General features: G+C 52.5%; 1 protein-coding gene across 1 annotated transcript in view; it reads right to left on the reverse strand.

Annotated features, from left to right (window-relative positions):
* Positions 1-2,233: 2,233 nt before the first annotated feature.
* Arhgap35 (Rho GTPase activating protein 35) overlaps positions 2,234-17,760 on the reverse strand; it is a 104,023-nt gene continuing 88,496 nt past the window's right edge. Inside the window, exons 4-7 of the mRNA XM_021657680.2 lie at positions 14,593-14,670; positions 13,230-13,361; positions 5,767-5,872; positions 2,234-5,201 (exon numbers count right to left, since the gene is read on the reverse strand). Coding sequence (XP_021513355.1) covers positions 4,844-5,201; positions 5,767-5,872; positions 13,230-13,361; positions 14,593-14,670 — 674 coding nt within the window. The 3' untranslated portion in view covers positions 2,234-4,843. The remainder of the gene's footprint in view (positions 5,202-5,766; positions 5,873-13,229; positions 13,362-14,592; positions 14,671-17,760) is intronic.

Raw genomic sequence — 17,760 nt, forward strand, 5'->3', positions numbered from 1 at the left:
ACTTTGTGAGTGGCTGTTCTCTTTGGGGCCGGGCACGCAGCACACGCTCTGGGACTCTGCGTTGAATGAGACAGGCTGAATAATGCCAAGTCAAGTGCACTTGGAGAAGCTTCCCAGCTAGGGGGGAGTGGGGTAGCCTACCTGCAATCCTAGCACCTGGGAAGGAGGCAGGAGAATCAGTTCAAGGCTAGCCTCAGCTACATCCTGAGATCCAGGCAAACTTGGGCTCTATAACTGTAAGGATCCCAGGGATCAAGTCTTGAAGGCCACTTCACCCACCGGGAATCAGGTGAAGACATTCTGGCTGGGCACAGCAGAGCCACAGAGGAGCCCCCGGAACTCGTGAGTCAGGGGAGTGGTGGCGTACACCTGTCCTCTCGGCAGTGGGGAGGCGGGAAGACTGCGCGGAGTACACAAGTCTGGGCTACAGGTTAATACAGTCTTGGGTCTGGAGAAGGCTGAGTGGCCAAGAGTGCACTGTTTACAGAGGACCAGAACCCTGGTTCCGTCAGAACTCCTCCTAACTCCAGTTCCAGGACACCCTACGCCCTCTTCTGGCCTCCACTGACACTGCGTTTACCCACAAACACATTCAGATAAAATCTTTCCTATGTCTCAAATAGCTGAAACCGGCTGGAGGGGAGGCTCAGAGGTTGAGGGTTACAGAGGACCTAGGTTTCATTCATTCGGCGGCACACAACTGCCTGAAACTCACGCACAGTGGCACATGCCTGTAGTCCCACCCACTCAGGAGGCAGAGGCAGGCAGTTCTGAGTTCAAGGCCAGCCTGGTCTACAGAGTGAGTTCTGGGACAGCCAGGGCTACACGGAGAAACCTCGTTTCCAAACAGAAACTTAAGAGGCAGCAGTAGGCTTGTTTCAAGTTGGAGGTGGAGGTGTTGTTTTCATCTATTTTGTGAAGTTTCTAAGCTCCTGCCCTAAGGGAGTTAGATAAAACACAAGCACGCCCATCAGAATGCAGGCAAGCTTGAATTCCATGACGTTCTAGAGCGCTAGAATGAAGGCAGAGGGATCCACCAGGGTGGTAGACACCTGCCACCACCCAGGGGCCAGATGCCGGGACACGACTTCAACAAGCGCCTGATGGGCCCTCATGACGGCCTGCGGGATCCACTCACAGACACGTAAAACCTCCTTACATACGAATGTTTCAAACAGCTGGTCTACAGGCTGGACACGGTACGCCTTTTAACGCTCCAGAGGCCGAGCGCAGGTGGAGAGCTCTCAAGTCAGGGGCAGCCTGGTCTACGTTGTAAGCTACAGGCGAGCCAGGGCTACAAGGGGGGAATCTACGTCAAAACAGAGTGCAAACCATCAGTCTGTAAGGAGCACGGCGATGGTAAGGCAGACAGATGGGAGCTTGGAGGACTTTGTCATCTTAAATCTGAAACCCTTTTGCCTCACTGCGAAGTCTGGGGAGAGCAGGTGTGAACCACATACAGCCGCGCTTCCAACAAGATGCTCAGGGCTGTGTGCAAATGCTCTTGGTGGTGGCTTCTTTGGGAGGCTGGCCTCCAGGGCTTTCCCAAAGCTTTCGGCCACCCATGGTCCTCAGACCTCTGTAGAGGAAGGGGGTGGAGTAGGAAGGCTGCACCAGTTAGCCCTGGCTGCAGGAGACTGCAGCCTTCATTTCTCTCAGGCCTATGTTTATTTTCGTTTAGTTTTTTCTTTTTACAAGATTGATTTATTAACTATGGTACATATCACATAAGGCCTTTTCATTTCTTTTTTTACACCATTCCCACTGAGACAATTACAATACTTTGTAGCAAATACATGATTTTAAAAAACAAAACCAAACAAAAACACCTCAGACAGAGATGCTCTGGCCGCCAGGTTGGCTGCCCATGCACTAAACAGGCTGGAGCCTCAGAAACCCATGAGGTGTTCAGAAAGAAGAGGGAGGGGAGGGAGGGAGGAAGGAAGGCAAGGCAGGCAGGCAGGCTGGAAATGAAGCAGCACTCTGACACCAGCCACAGGCCCTGGTCCGAGCCCCATGACAAAGGAAATCGTTACACTTGCTTCACAGACAGGTTTCTACTCTTGCTGCAGAACAGAAGTTTGGGCACACGGCCAGACTACTAACACTTCAATAACCATTAAGTGTTCCTGTTCGTTCTCAGGAAACTCAAAATATTTGTTAATCCAACACAATAAAATCATTTAACATGTGAAAATACAAGTACCAGAAAAATAAGCCGACAGCAGCACTATTCCAAATTTTCAAGTTTTATTCCCATACAATCCCGAGACGGTTCCTTTACTTCAAATGTACACAGGGAACATGATTCTTCAGCGTGAACAATAACTTAGGTCCTGGCTCCACTACTTGGGTGTCTTCGTGGCTGGGTGAAGAGGGAAGAGAGCACGTAGGACCTCTAGCCTTGGCCTCTGTAGCGTCCCTGGCTGGGGCAGTCCTGGACCGACCCAGGTCAAGCCTGCTCCCTCCCAACGCGAATGCGGACTGGAGGACTACCTTCCTCCACCTGCCATCTGTAGGGGCCTTTGGGGCACGAGGATCACAGATAACCCACTGCTAAACCTTAGGGCGCGGGGGCAGAGCAGAACCCTGCAGGGTTCTCACTTAGGGTGTGCAGGCCCTCAAGCACTCCTCCCACAGACCACGGGAGGGCTCGCTGACCCCTCCAGCCCGCAAGCTGCTCCTCACCCCGGGGAATGGTGGAGATAGTGTGAGGGTTCTAAGAAGTCTGTTATTGCTCCTCCCTGCCTTGGCTGGGGAAAGGGAGTGGGAGGGGGCAGACTCGGAGGACAGACCTTTCCATGTTCCTTAAAGGGTGAGATGAGAAGGGAGAGTGCAAAAAGGAACTACACCACCGCGCGTGCCGCACGAACCCCAGCCTGGGAAGCCATGGTGCTGTCGGGTGGAATCAGGCTGAGGACACTGCCAGGGCTACTTTCTGGGCAGGACAGCAGCTGACCTGGCCACCCATTTGGGGCCTCTGACAGCACACCCACCCAAGTCGAGTGCTTGCTTCTCTGCTGTAGTTCCCCAGGCTGCCGTGCCACGAGCGGGAGAAGGCCACTCAGAGTGCCTGAAGAAGCAGGAGTGAGGTGTTCCGGCCTGGTGTCTGCCAGGGGAGGAGCCACGCAGGGCCCTGCTGGCCAGGTGCCCGCCTCTGTGCCTGCTACCCACCGCCCACATTCCCCCACCGCCCACATCCCGCAGCAGGCACATGCAGCGGCCTCACAGATGGGTGGTCTGCCTTACAGCCCTGTTCCAAGCAGGATGACGGCTCCACCCCCACCTCTTTGAAGGCCCAACACAGAAGCTACTGAATGGAAGCCATTTCAACAGCCTGGGGCCCAGGGTGTAAAGCCAGGGCAGGGGACTGTCCGAAAACCTCAGTGGATGCCACACACTACATCCCCGCTGACTCCAGGCCCACAGCACCCAACACAGAGCCCCAGCAGGAAACAATTATGTTTGTACCTTGGGTTTGGTTTTGTCTTGGACGTTAGACTTTGCAGGGGCAGCTTAGTGTCTACAAGCACCTTATGTACTAGAGACAGGGGGACAGCCAGCTTCGTTAGGCAGAACCTGGGCCAGAGACCAGTGACCCTCCTCCTGCCTTTCAGAGGTAAAGGCAGGGTGGCAGGCCACTTGGGGCCTGAGAACACACCCACGTGCTATTTCTAAAGTGCAATGGTGCAACCCATGCCCCTCCTATGCTCACGGTACCTTAGTGTCAGATTTCATGGCCCAGTGCTTAGACTGACGTGGGGCAGAGGCAGGAGCTGACCATGGCTGCCACGTCACGGGCAGAGTGTGGGGGTCTGCTGCAGGAGCGGCGGGGCTGGGTCAGTGTGGGCTGGTTATGGGCCAGGCCCAGCGCCTATGCTTGAGAACAGGAACCCTAACCAGATGCTCATTTCTGGAAGGGGCCACCTGCCCGTGCCCTGGAGCCCACCTCGCTCCTCGCAGCCCACAGACGGGATGAAGGAGCCGCCGGGACCCGCGTGCACACCTGTAGTGTTCCTGTAGTAGTCTATGTAGTGGCTGGCGGCAGCAGCGTGGGGCCGACAATCCAAGGGCTCTGTCTTCTCGGGTGGGGGCAGTGGGTTTGCAGTCGCTGCCCAGGTGTCCTTGCTCGGCTGTAATACACAGACAGTGGCCACGCAGCAGGTGAGAGGAGAAACTCGAGGTCTGCCTTCCGTGCTCTCTGTCATTCCGACAGTGTGGAGGGTCCCACTTCCAGTGTTCCTTTTCTGCAGGGAATGGACCAGAACCTGGGAAGGGTTGGAGGGAAGCTACACGCTGGGTCTAGGCACAGAGCTCTCCTCTTGATGTGCTGCTGGGCCATGACAGTGACCCAGTGTGTACCACTAGGTAGCAGAGTCATAGCCCACGTGTTCCCAAGGACCCCACCACAGGTGTGTGTAGGTATGGAAAACAAGTGAGGACAAACTGTGGGAAATGTCCTCTTTAGAGGGGCCAGCCCTGCTGGGTGCAGCCTCTGCCCCTGGCAGAGGCGGGGGTGAGGTCCTGATGGTGGGGCCTGACGGACAGGTTGGGCAAGGGGCCAGGGAGCAATGAGGGTGCCGAGACCACTGTCTGGTCAGTCCAGTCCTCAGTGGTCAGGCCAACGCTGAGGCCTCACAGCTTGCCACAGCCAGGGCCAGGTTAAGAGCAGGCTGCAGGGTGCTGGACTGCCAGCCACGGTGGACGCTGGCTCCTGCCACCACTCAAGTCTTAAGAAGGCGCTTGGCTGCGAGCGACCTCCACCCCAGGGAGACCTGGTTTTGTTCCAGGCCAAATGCCACCCTGTGAAGACAACTGTTCTCTGCCTCGGGGCTGCGGCGGCTCAGAGCGTGTGTTCGGCTTGGAGCTGAGAGGACAGCGATGGCTGCATCGGGGACTGCGGGGTTGGGGGAGGCGACTGGGGAGGCGACGGCTGGCTGGTTGCAGGTGTAGAGGTGAGGAAGGGGACAGCGGGAGCCACAGCTGACGGGGAGCCAGGCGTGGCCCCGGGAGGCTCGCTGATGGGCCGGTTGTAGAAGAAGAAGGGGCACTGCTGAATGAAGAGCTCAATGATGGTCTGGTAGGAGCGCGTGGCTGTGAGCGCGTCCATGCTGCTGAAGTCGGGCCGCATCAGGGTGGGCCAGAAGCAGATGGACAGGTTCTCACTGGTCATCAGATTCACCTTGTTGTTGTGGCTGACTCTGCAGAGGACAGTGAAGCCAGGTCAGATGTGCACAGGGCTCAGGGGCGCCCTTCCTGCCTACCTGTCTTCAGCCTGAACCTGCCACCAGCTGAAGACGCCCTACAGGGCCCCTGGAAGGCACAGTGCACAGACCACCCACCACAGTGGTGATGATGCTTGCAGTGGGCAGAAGTTAGTGCATGGATAAAAAAACTGCTCCTATGCCAAAAGGCCCACCACAAGTGGACAAACCTGGGACCCTTAGGTGCTTTGCCTGCGGGACAGGCCGTTGTCCCAAGGCACCCGTACTGCTCACACCAGTACGGAGTCATGGACGAGGAGCACCTGTGACAAGCTCTTGGCATTTTTGCTTCTGTGAAATTTCTGAAGGCACAAGCACCTGCCAGAGAAACTAGGAGCCAGAGCCAGAGCCAGAGCGAAAATTAAGGATGCCAAGGGCCCTAGCTATGGCTGCTGCAGTCTACTGCTGCAGTAGGCTGCTGGCCTGCTCTACTGTCTCAGTCAACTAACCCAAGATGCCCGTTTACACAGGAGGAACACCAACCAGCAGCCCTGGAACCTACTTGTTCAGGTGGGAGATGACATATTTGAAGACTTCGTGGTTTTCCTTTGGGAATTTCTTCAGCACCTCCTTAAGAGCATGTAGCTTCTGTTCCCGGTCGTTGATTTCTGAGAGAGAAGATGAAAGGCTTTCAGGGCTGAGTCTGTGGGGCGTTCTTGGGGGGGGGGAGGGGCAGTAGGGATGAGACAGTTGGTAGGACATGTGGCTAGTGGCCACCAGGGGCAGCCTGGAAATCCTCTGGGAGGGCAGCCCCAGCCTCCTCTCATGCTCAGAGCCTGCACTCACGGCCGCACACCTGGACTGGGGTCCAGGCCGCTGCTATGTCCCAGGGCCCTGCTGAAGGGCAGTACTGTGTGCCCGGGCTTCCTGCCCCCGCCCAGGACAAACCCTCCCCAGGCTCCGCCATAAAGAACACCATTCTCTGCTCAGCGGTTGCCCCTGGAGACTGGCACCCCAGCGCAGAAAGACTGCTTGCTTCCTGGCCAGACGGAGGGTGCTGTCACCCACCCACACTGACAGACCATGGGAGGAGGGGGTCTACCACAAGACCAGGGCTCTGTCCTTCCTTGCAGACATGAGGAGCTTTGCACATGGTGCTGTTGCAGCAGCTGAGACAGTGGGCGATTCTTACGCAGCTCCTCAAAGGGATCACATGCCCCTGTTCTTACTGCCCAGAGTTCTAATGTGCTGTGACAGGAAGCATGTCATCCATGGCACACCAGGTCAGTCCTCCCCACAATCTGCCCTGTTCCGAGGGTGGGAAACAAGGAAACAGACAGAATGGCTGTGGAGCAGGGATTTGAACTGACCAGCTGCAGAACTGAGCTGAGTTTGGCTCATTCTGGCAGGGAGGCAAAAATGGTCCAAATTCCATCTCCAGTGACACCTGCTGAACTCAGATTCCTCTGCACACAGAAAGATATTATTGTGGTCACTGCTCTGTGGGTTTACGGTGTGCTAGTGGAATGGCTCATGAGCAAAAGCACTATTTGCCAAGTCTGATGACCTCAGCTTGATCCCTGGGACTTGCTGGGTACAAAAGACTGACTCCGGGGACTGGAGAGATGGCTCAGAGTTGTTAAGAGCACTGACTGCTCTTTCAGAGGTCCTGAGTTCAATTCCCAGCAACCACATGGTGGCTCACAACCCTCTATAATAAGATCTGGTGACCTTTTCTGGTATGTAGGCATAAATATATCTTTAAAAAGGGGGCAGGGGCTGGAGGGACGGCTCTGGCACTGGCTGCCCTTCCAAAGGTCCGGATTTCAATTTCCAGCAACCACGTGGTGACTCACAACCATCTGTAATGACATCTGGTGACCTCTTCTGGCCTGCAGACAGGACACCATATGTATAATAAATAAACCTTAAAAGAAAGAAAAAGAAAGAAAAAGACTGACTCCTGTAACCTGCTCCGTGACCTCCACCTGGGTGCGCATGACGGCATGTATACAAACCCAACACAAAGCAACAACCAGACCACATGGCTTTTGTCAGGCACGGCCTCCGTGGCCACAGTTCAGCAAGAACTAAAACTGCCATGTCCTCCTGCTTCAGGCGCTTGGGAGATTGTAAGATTGGCCACCCCAGGCCTCCTAGGCCAATGTAATGTTGGGCACGGTGGTGTGCGTCTGTAAGGCCAGCCCTCAGAAAGCTGGAACAGGAGAACTGTGATTTTGAGCCTATACAATAAGACCGTGTGTCAACAAACCAAACAAAATCAAAAGAACGATTAAAAACAGGGTAAGAGAGCCCACATTCCTAACCCAGAAGCTATCAACTAACTGCTCACAAACGAAAAATCAGTTTTCTCTACTGGAGTCTAACTGGGTGTAGAAACACACTCTTCAGGTAGGCTCCATGCCCAGCAGATGACGGCCAGCACAAAATGAACTCAATGGGACTTTGGGAGGCTGCCTCGCCATGCCTTGTCAGCCCCAGGCCCAGCAGGGCCTTCTGCGTCTGGAGCATGCTCCCCAGTCTGTGTGTCCGGGATTTTGGTGTGCCAATGTGTGTCTCTGCATCTGTTCCCTGAACTTTTTCTTTGGCTCTTCTCTTCTGCTAGCTTGCCTGTTCTGTCTTAATCTAGTTTAACTTTGTCTTATTATTTCTTAGATGCCTGTTTTGTTTCCCAGTGAAGGAGAAAGAAAGTGTGTGGTGGGGTATGCGGGGAAGAGGGGAGGATCTGACAAGAGAATCTATAATTTATCTGTATTAAACCCAAAACCTGTTTTCAGCTGGGTGTGGTGCTACACACCACAACTTGAGAAACAAGCAGAGGCAGGGGGATCTCTGTGAGTTTCACGCCAGCCTGGTGTACATTCCGAATTCAACGGCAGCCTGAGCTACATAGTGAGACCGGTCTCAACAAAACAAAACAAATGTTTTTAATTAAAAAAAAAAAGTGTGTGTGTGTGTGTGTCTGTGTCGTCAGGCCATGGCTTCCCTACTGGGGCCTTTACAATAGAGGTCACACCATCAGGCCACGACTATGTGAGTCCCAGAGGAGCGTGGGGCACACTGGCGGGCACAACCTTGACTCGGGCGGTCTGCCAACAATCCTGTCTCCAGCATCCTGAAGCTAGGAATCTGGGGGCAAGTGGTGCCCGAGGATCACTCAGCCTCCTGTCTGTGAAAGAGACCAGGAGCAGCACGAGGTTCAAGGTGAGCTCAGAGTTGGGCACATGCTAAGGGCCTGGTGCTGTCTGGCTGTCAGGAGACTGAAGCCCCAGGAACTGAGGTGACTACCCAGAGTTGTTTCAGTGGTTCAGCGTCCAGGCCTGACCTGCAGCCTGAGTGTTAAGGAAGCCAGGGAGGAGAACACCAGAACACAATGAGCATGGCTCACTTTGACTTACTAGAACAAGTGTGCCCCTCTCAGAGCCAAGCATGCAGGGTCCTACGACACAGCAGTGTGTCTTCTCCTCAGCCCCTGGGTGGCAGCATGTCACAGACAGAAGTTTCACCTAGGCACTTAGGAAACTGATCTGGCCTTCCCACCTGAGCAGCAGCAATGATGGCTGTTTCCTTTCTTTCTTTTCTGGGGTGATGCTGGAGCTGCTGATACTCATTCATGCCCCTCCCTCCTCCTGAGCCAGAAGCACTGAGGAGCACCAAGTATCCGGTGGGAGGACCACCAGGAGAGCCCTGGGCCCATGACACAAGGCAAGGCTGATATCCCTATTTAAGGTGCTGGGGATAGAACCTAGGACCTTGCACATGCTAGGCAAGCACTGCACCGCTCAGCCAGACCCCACTCCACCACTGCCCTTTTTCTCTGCCCATGATCTCTGCAGCCATGGGCTACTGAACATATTTACAGTACCTGACGTGACACTCCTCCTATGGAGGAGGCCCACACCTAACATGTCCGATCAGGAAGAAGTTGGTTGGAGCCCTAACTGTCACTGCACCAGTGGGCAGAGCCTGCCAGGTAGAAAGGGACTGTAATACACAGGGTTGCGCTCTGGGCAGGACTGGTATTGTCTCTTCCCCCACAGCACCTCCTGGCAATATGTAGGTTAGCCCGCACAGTTTTCTTCTCAGCTGAGGCCGAAATCTACGTCCCCCATCCGAAATTGAGGGGTGCTTTTAGCAACAGGAAGTTATCATTCAGTTATGATGGGCCACCAAGCATCATGGAAATGTCCTGTGTTGTTCTGGCCAGGAGGGAGACGTCCCATCCTTGACACTGAGATTTCATTTAGCATCACTTGTCTTCTGGAAGACAGAGGATTCTTATGTCTGCCCAGTGTTTGAGTGCCTGGGACTGTTTTCCAGCTGCTCTCTCTGCAGTCCTTAGCAGGCATCCAGGAGAAAGTGGGACTGGACTTCAGCTCTGCTTTCTGCACCAGATCCCCTGCCATGCTTGCAGCCAGCGAAAGGAATTAAGCAGGGTTGTGGGTAGGGGCCAGGCTAACCATTGTGAAGTAAGTCTACACACACAATGCAGCTGATAACATCCTCAGGAACCCATAAGGAAGAAAAGGAAGTCATGACGATCAGGGATCTTACAAACACCCTCACAGTGGACACAATCAGGGTTTTAAAGCATACACAGAGCCAGCGGTAGTGGTATATACCTGAAATTCTAGCACTAGAGAAGCTGGGAGAGGAAAATCAATCCAGAGTTTGAGGGCAGCATGTATTTTATATATAGTGAGATCTTGTCTTAAAAACCCAAAATTAACTAATCAAAACCAACCAACCAAAAAAACCCAAACTAAGAAAAAACAAAAAGGTTCAAGAACTGGCTGTGACTACTGTGGTTCTTGTGGCAAGAACCCTGATCCACCGTCCCCATCCTTGCTGCTTACTGCCAACTGGATTCCGGGCCGAGAACTCCGCATATTTGTAGTAATGCAGCAGGAGAAGGTCCGGCAGAGGCTTGAGAAATGTACACAGGCCAGGTGTGTCCTGATCTTCCATGCGGCACACAAGATTCTAGCGAAGGCCAGGCTGGGACTACTTGTGCTTGGCACAGAATGGAAAAATCAAGACTATTCTGGAGGCATGGTCAAGCGGCAAGCTGCGAGTGTCTCTTCTCCACTAGACCACAGTCAGAACCACACACGGTCTGTCAAGGACCACTGTCTCTGTCAGCTACAGTAAGGGACACAGGGCCTCACAACAGAGTAGCTATCTGGACAGATGGTGACCTGCAGGGCAGCCCACAGGTCCTTGGCTTGAAACCCTGAAGCAAGGTGGACCTAGTCTAGGACTCCTGTCAGCACAGAAGCTAGAAGGCAGCTTGTGGGAACCAGGTGAACTGGAGGGACTCTGGACACAGAAGGGATTGGTCGCGCTGGTAGTGGAGGACAGGAGAGGAAAACAAAGGCCATGTAGGCTGGAAACCTGTCCCGGCTGGGCTGAGATACCAGGGAAGAGAGGGCATACAAAGCTCCCACCGGCTGCCTACAACTCTAGCTTCTGCCTGAAGCCACAGCTCAGGACCCCTCCTTCCCACTACTCCCTGCCTCTTCCCCATCAGAGCTTTGTGCACTTGTGGCTCAGCTTGCACGAGTCTTTCTACAGAGAACATCAGCTTTCACCCAGGGAAAGCAGGAACTCAAGTTCCAGCTTGCCAGTCCTCAGCTGTGTGACCTGGGCCTCCAGCCAAGCTGTCACTGTTGGAACCTTGGGCGCCTCTGTACCATGGAGAGACAATCCTCTCTACCTCACTGATGATGAAGAGCATGCATCAATACCCAGCAAAGCCTGCTGCACACAGCGAGCAGCTACCCACAAGCTGCAGTGGTAGTTGCATCAGTTGCCATGTTGCCTTGACTGAGCTGGGAAGACAACTGACAAGTAAGCACACTGCTTCCACTCCAATAGCGTTCAATACTGTGAGATTCTGGTGCACACGCAACAGCCAGACAGTGATCTTGCATGGGATGTGGAACCCCATGCAAGCCTGAACACAGGCACAGCTACTCTGAGGCAGTAAGTGAAAAGAGCTGGTCAAGTTGCTGCTGCCATGGAAACCTGTGCTTCCTTAGGGCACAGCAATCTTCCCTTGACCACTTTCCCACTGCCTGACATCTAACTCAGTTTAGCCAGCCTGATCCACAGAGCCCTGCGCTCCATGGGCTGCTTCTGCTGTGAGGTACCATGTCAGCGGGAGCCCTTCCTTCTACATTCTCCTGTCAGGCTGTCAAGGGACGACAGACAACAGGCAGTCCAGCTGACTAGCAGGGCCCAAAGAGCAGATAATGGAGAGGAGGTTGAGACTCCAGCCCTCCCCCAGGCTGCTGTGGAAGACTTAAGAGTGGGTGGCAGAAGAGACTAGAGGAAGGGGGTGGCCCTCCTATCAGCAGCTCCCTCTCCTGCCTCTCCCCAGATAAAAAGATGCCATGTCAGCTGTCCAAGAAACAACGGCATGCTGATGGGTGCCAGTATTTAACACACACCTAGATGATGCCAGGTCAAGGCCAATGTGCCAAAGACTGGGTCTTTAGCAGCTGGGTACCAAGCAGTGCAAGCCCCTGAACCTCAAACTTCCCACAGACAGACAGTGAGAGTCTGAGATGGTTGCCCACTGCTGGGTGCTAAATGCCACCTCCCAGCCTTGGTAGCTGGGCAAAAAGGAGAGGCTAGCAGATGTGAAGTCACACCACGTGCAGGTAACCTGAGCCCTGCATCCTCCACAGCTGGGGACGGCTTCCTTAGAGGAGCAGGAGCCCAGGACTGGAATCCACCTGACCATGGTCTCAACACAGCCTTGAGCGTAACCTGCCTGACACAGGCAGTGGTGAGCTAGCCTAGGATCATGCCTCCCCTTTTCTTGTGTGACCTCTTTCTTGGTGCTTGGAAAGGCTTTTCTGTCTGTCTGTCTCTCTGAGACAGGGCTGTACTATGCACATCTGGCTGCCCTCAAACCCACAGATTGATACTCCTTTCAGCAGCTGTGGAGGAATTGCTGTTTCTAGGTCTTCCCGTTTTCCCCTGCAAGAGCAAAGGCTTCCTTTGGCCCAATTATAGCAGTAAGTGCCCTATGGTGGGCAGCTCCAAGGGGCCAGGTCCATCATGGCACATGATACTGTCCAAAAGGGCAGACAATGAGAAAAGCCCCACACAACGGCTCTCAGCCTTCCTAACACTCTGACTTTTTAATATAGCTCCTCTTGTTGTGGTGACCCCAACCAGAAAATGATTTTCGTTACTACTTCAGAACCAAAACTGTGTTACTGTTAGGAATCGTAACGTAAATATCTGATGTGCAGAATACCTTACATGTGACCCCTGTGAAAGTGTTGTTTGACCCCCGCAAAGGGGTCACAACCCACAGGTTGAGAACTGTTGCCCTAGAGACTGCATTAAAACTAGAGATTCTAAGTCAGATATAGAGACACGTGCCATAATGCTAGCCCATGGGAGGTTGAGCAAGCAAAACAAGGAGTCTGATGGGTACCCTGAGATACACAAGACACTACCTCCAATACGTAACAGACAATCCCAGAGTGCTCGTATGCTGCAGGGCCTCGGGATCTTCTGGACACCGACACCCTCTTCCCCTGTCCACATAATTTTCCTTTTTAAAAGATACATTAACCTCACTTTGTGTGCTTTGCCTGCCTGCATGTCTGTGTAGCACATGTGTTAGGTCCCCTGGAATAGCAGTTATGGATGACTGTGAACCGCAACATGGTGCTAGAACCTGAACCTCGGTCCAATAGCAGCCAGTGTTCTTAACCACTGAGCCACCAGTGGTTTAAACTCCAGTCCCAGGTGTTTAAACTTTCCAAGAGTTTGTCACAGGAAGAAGAGAGCTCAGGAAAGGGTCCAGGATAATTTGCGTCACCACATTCAGTTCCAGCTTTCTCCCAAAGGGCAAGCTAAGGGTAGACATGGGAGGTCAGTCACAGCGGAGGGACAGGGCCTGCAGCTGCAGCTGCAGCCTCAGAGAAGCAGCCCTGTCAGAAGGGCAAGGCCGCCCGGAGCCTCTCTGGCACCTGCACTTACTGTGCGCTTCCACCAAGTCAATCTGCATGCTGTACGGCACCAGGGGGTCCGGTAGCTCGGAGAAGAAACTCTTCATGGCCCCCGCCACAGTGTTCACGGTGAAGTCTTTCTCTGCAAGGTCCAGATTGTGGTCTGAAAGCAAGCCAGGAAAGTGAGGCCAGACTCATCTACGCTGGCAGAAGGCATGCTGCTTGATGCTGCCAGGGCAGGGGCGTGGGGTTAGCACAAGCCTGCAGAGGAGCTGGCAGCCGGGGCTTGCAGACACGGCCTGGGTGGCAGCGGAGTAACTGTAGACCAGGGTCCTCCAGGCTACCTGCGCACCCCACTTGGTTCTGATGAGCTTCAGCTTTTTCCTGGTTCCCCTTCCTGCCAACCACATAGTCACTGGCTCAAGCAGATACTGATGAATCCCTCATTTTCCCGCCCTGGTTCTTCCTAGCGCACAGCTCCACTGAGTTCTCATTTTCGGTCTCCCTAGGACTCACTGCATGCTTGACTCTGTAAGACTGTTACAGATGGACATTAAACCTCTCTCTGGACTACCAGTTGCTTAGATTCTTACAGGTACAGTCATGTACCACTTGACCACTTTGGTCAGCAAAGATCCTAACAGTTAATTCCACCTGGTGACACTGTGTCTTAGTGTAAGCACATCATTTGACACGTGCCCAGTGAAGATGAGTTTTATCAGAACATGTTTCCTGCTGTTCAGACAGTGACATGTAATTAATTTCAGGGTGTCACTGGTGCTGTCTCTCCCAGCCCTCCACACGCTTACTCTCTGGCTGCTAGCTCAGAGGATTTCACGGCATGCTCTGGCACTGGTGGTATAGCTTTGCATTCAGTGTGGGCCTTTTGCACATTAAGAGCTGAGTTCCTGGCGGGGAGCCTCTCACACTTGACCTAACAAAGCAGGGCAGCCCTAGTCAAAGCTGGTGTGACTAAGAGCTCAGCTTGGGGCCTGCAGTCCAGTGCCTTAGTTATCTTGACATGGTCCCCAACTCTTCTTTCCCACAGGGCCATCTTGAGGAGAAATGTGGTTGAGGTGCACACCTCTGGCCTGTCAAAACAGACTGGACCATTTATTCAAATGCTATTACCCTGGCCCCAGCCCAGGGAGGCAAGGGCCTTACAGACAAGTGAGCCTGGGCCAGGGAAACCTGTAACAGTGACTGTGGACAGCAATGAGAACTGCCTTGGCAGGGACAGTATGTTGACAGGTCTGGTCCCCCACAGGGGCCACAGGTGGCCTCTGTCTCTACGGCAGTACCTCTGGGCTCAGGTTCAGGTTCATGGGTGGCCAGGGCAGTTCAAGCCCTACATCTGCTTTGGACCAGTGACGTATGGCCAGGCTGTGCCTTACCTTGATCAAACTGTCTTTGCAAACTTTCCATCTCTGACTTGTTCCCGCTGACCCGGTAGATGCCTTCCGTGCTCAGTCCTACAGAGAGAGAGAAGCAGGTCCTATGAACCAGAGCTGGAGAGCAGAGCGGGTTGTGCAAGGGGGCAGGGGCTGTCTGGAGAGTCCTCAAGATTCCCACCACAAGGGAGAAGCAGGGCTAACAGTGCTTTCTTGTTTGATGCTTTAAATTTTTTAAATTTATTTATTTTTATTTTATGTGCATTGGTGTTTTGTGAGGGTGTTATATCTTGAAGTTACAGACAGTTGTGAGCTGCCATGCAGTTGCTGGGAATTGAACCCTGGTCCTCTGGAAGAGCTGCCAGTGCTCTTAGCCACCGAGCCATCTCTCCAGCCCCTTGTTTGATGCTTTAGCTCCCACTCTTTTCACTCCCTTTTCCTTTAAAGGCAAGGTCTCATGTATTTCAGTCGGGTCTAGAACACCTGTTTTCCCCGTCTCAACTTCCCAAGTGCTGTGACTGCAGGTATTGGCTACTACATTTGGCTTACCACGTACTGGAACCTGATATATAGATCAGGCTGGCCTCAAGCTCACAGAGACCCACCTGCCCCTGTTTCCTGAGCACTGGGATGTTACAACCCACCAATACCACCCACATTTTAACGTGTACAGTCTCGAGCGCTGTACTAAGAACAAGCACATTATGCCTGGCCTGGGTCTGTCTAGGCACCGCTTGCATGCCTGGTGCTAATGAAAGACAGGCAAAGGTGCTGGCAAGCAGAACCTGGGTTCTCTGGAAGAACAGTCTTAACTGCTGACTCATTTCTCCAGCTCCTTTACCTTCCAAAACAAACAAACAAACAAACAAACAAACAAACAACCAAAGACCACTTATGTAGCCGGAATCTTGTGTCTGTATGGAAGCATCACTTGTCAATAAAAAGCCATAGCTTTTATAGCTAAAGCTGAGGCAGGAAAAAGGAGGTGGGACATTTGACAGACAGAAAGGATTCTGGAATAGAGCTAGGCATGCGATATGGGACATCCACCTGAGAAAAAAGGACAGACGCATGGTACCTGAGCAGAGGTACCATGTGGCAGACATGTGGCAGAATACAGATGAGTATAAATGGGTTATATTAAGTTATGAGCTAGTCAAAGGAAAGCCTAACCATATGGCTTATGTATTTGTATATTTTGAGTCTCATGAGTCATTATTCTGGGCGCTTGGGTCCAGGGGGAAAAGCCCATGTAACACACTTAGTTTAGTTGTGTGTGTGTATATGTGTGTGATGTGTTGTGAGTGCAGTGCCCACAGTATGCAGAAGAGGGCAATAGATGCTCTGAAGCTGGAGTTACAGGCAGTTGTGAGCTGCCTGAACTTAGCCGCCCCCTCACCCCTGGAAGAACAGCCCGTGCTCTTAACCACTGAACTGTTTCTCCAGCATGAGTGCTTTTCTATTAAAAAATAAAGATAAAAGCCAGGCATGGTGGTTCACACCTGTAGTTCTAGAAGGTGGAAAGCAGAGGTAGAAGGATCACAAGTTCAAGGCAAGTCTGGGCTACATAATGAGTTCCAGGTTTGCAAGCATGACAGAGAGAGACCATGTCTTAGAAAGCCAAAAATGAGCTTGGTGAGACAGCTCAGCAGGCAAAGGCTCTTAGTGAAGCTCACCTGCCCTGGTTTGATCTTCAGCACCATAAAAAAAACCAAAACACAAAACAAGTTGGTCACACACCACATTTCTAAGATCCCAGTGTAAGGAAGGACTCCAGAAACAGTTGTGCCCTTGTGCAGGCTCTTCTAGTCTTTCACAGATAGGCAGCCTTAAGCAGCTTTTCCTTGTTTCTGCAGTGCTGGGGAGGAACTGCTCCATCACAAAACATCCCGAGGATCCCAGTCTAGATCTATTTCTTAGTATTAATGCTGCTGATTTCCCTCTGCAATGCTTCTCATTTTGCACTTGAAAGAGGTCTTTGAATATTAGATGTTTGCCCCTCCCATTACTTTGTTTAAAGAAAATATTTTCTACCTATCTTTTTTTCCTTTCTTTCAAGTGTTTGCAGACAGCTCAGTGATAGCTCCGACTCATTCACTGGCCTGAGCAATAGGAGCTGCACGCCAGGCCTCAGCGGCTGGGTCAGGCACAGGGCAGCTGCACAGCGTCAGAGCAGGGCGCCACCTCGGCCATTCTCCCTGACAACATTGGTCACAGCCGTGTTTGTTCTTCCTTCTCGACTTCTTCAGGATCTCTTCAGAGGAGACCAGGCATGGGTGCTCGCAGGAGACAGTGCCATGCCTGTGCACAGCTTCCTGGGCCATCAACCACCATCAGACCCACTGAGTGAGCTCCCTTGATGTTAGATGGAATGGCAATGTCCACACCACAGAGGAGAGTCTTTGTTACACAGAGCAAGCGTAGACACCTCAGCGAGGGGCTGGCGCAGCCCTGGGATCTGTCACCAGTAGAAGATGAAGCTTCCTGAAGGCTGCTTATTTAGTAAATCAAGGTCCTAGGTAAAGAGAGCAGCACTCTTGGCCATGATGCCGACATGAGCTTCTCTCAGAATTTTTGACGCAGATGCCATCACTTTTCCTCCTGTAGAAGTACTATTACGTTTGGAAGCCAAGGCTGCTGCCACCTATTTGGGTTCCTGTTGTAAGGAACTTAAAATGGCTCCTGGGCTGTTTGCAGGACACTAAGGACTCTGTTGCTTTTTAAAATTAAGACAGGAATAAATAACAATACTATATGCATGGTGTGACCTCTTTTTGAGGCTGTGTTTTTCTTGTTGCCAGGCTGGCTTTGAACCCCTGGCTAAAGAAACCCAGTTACTGATGGATGGCGGAGGCACATGGTCAGGAGGCAGAAGCAGGGAACCTTGAGCTTGAGCCCAGTCTGGCCTGCACAGTAAGTTTCAGGTCAGCCAGGGCTACAGAGTAGGACCCTGTTTGAAACTAAAACCTAATAAAAACAATAAAATTGACCATAAATAAAATTTTAAGAACAACCATTAAAAAAACAAAACACAAAAACAAAAAAACAACAAAACCAAAACCAAACAACAAAGGGGCTGAAGAGATGGCTCAGCAGTTAAGAGCACTGTTTGCTCTTCCAGAGGATGCGGGTTCAATTCCCAGCACCCACATGGCAGCTCACGGCTGTGTA

This window comes from Meriones unguiculatus, chromosome 1, assembly GCF_030254825.1.
Source record: "Meriones unguiculatus strain TT.TT164.6M chromosome 1, Bangor_MerUng_6.1, whole genome shotgun sequence".
Classification (NCBI taxonomy): domain Eukaryota; kingdom Metazoa; phylum Chordata; class Mammalia; order Rodentia; family Muridae; genus Meriones; species Meriones unguiculatus.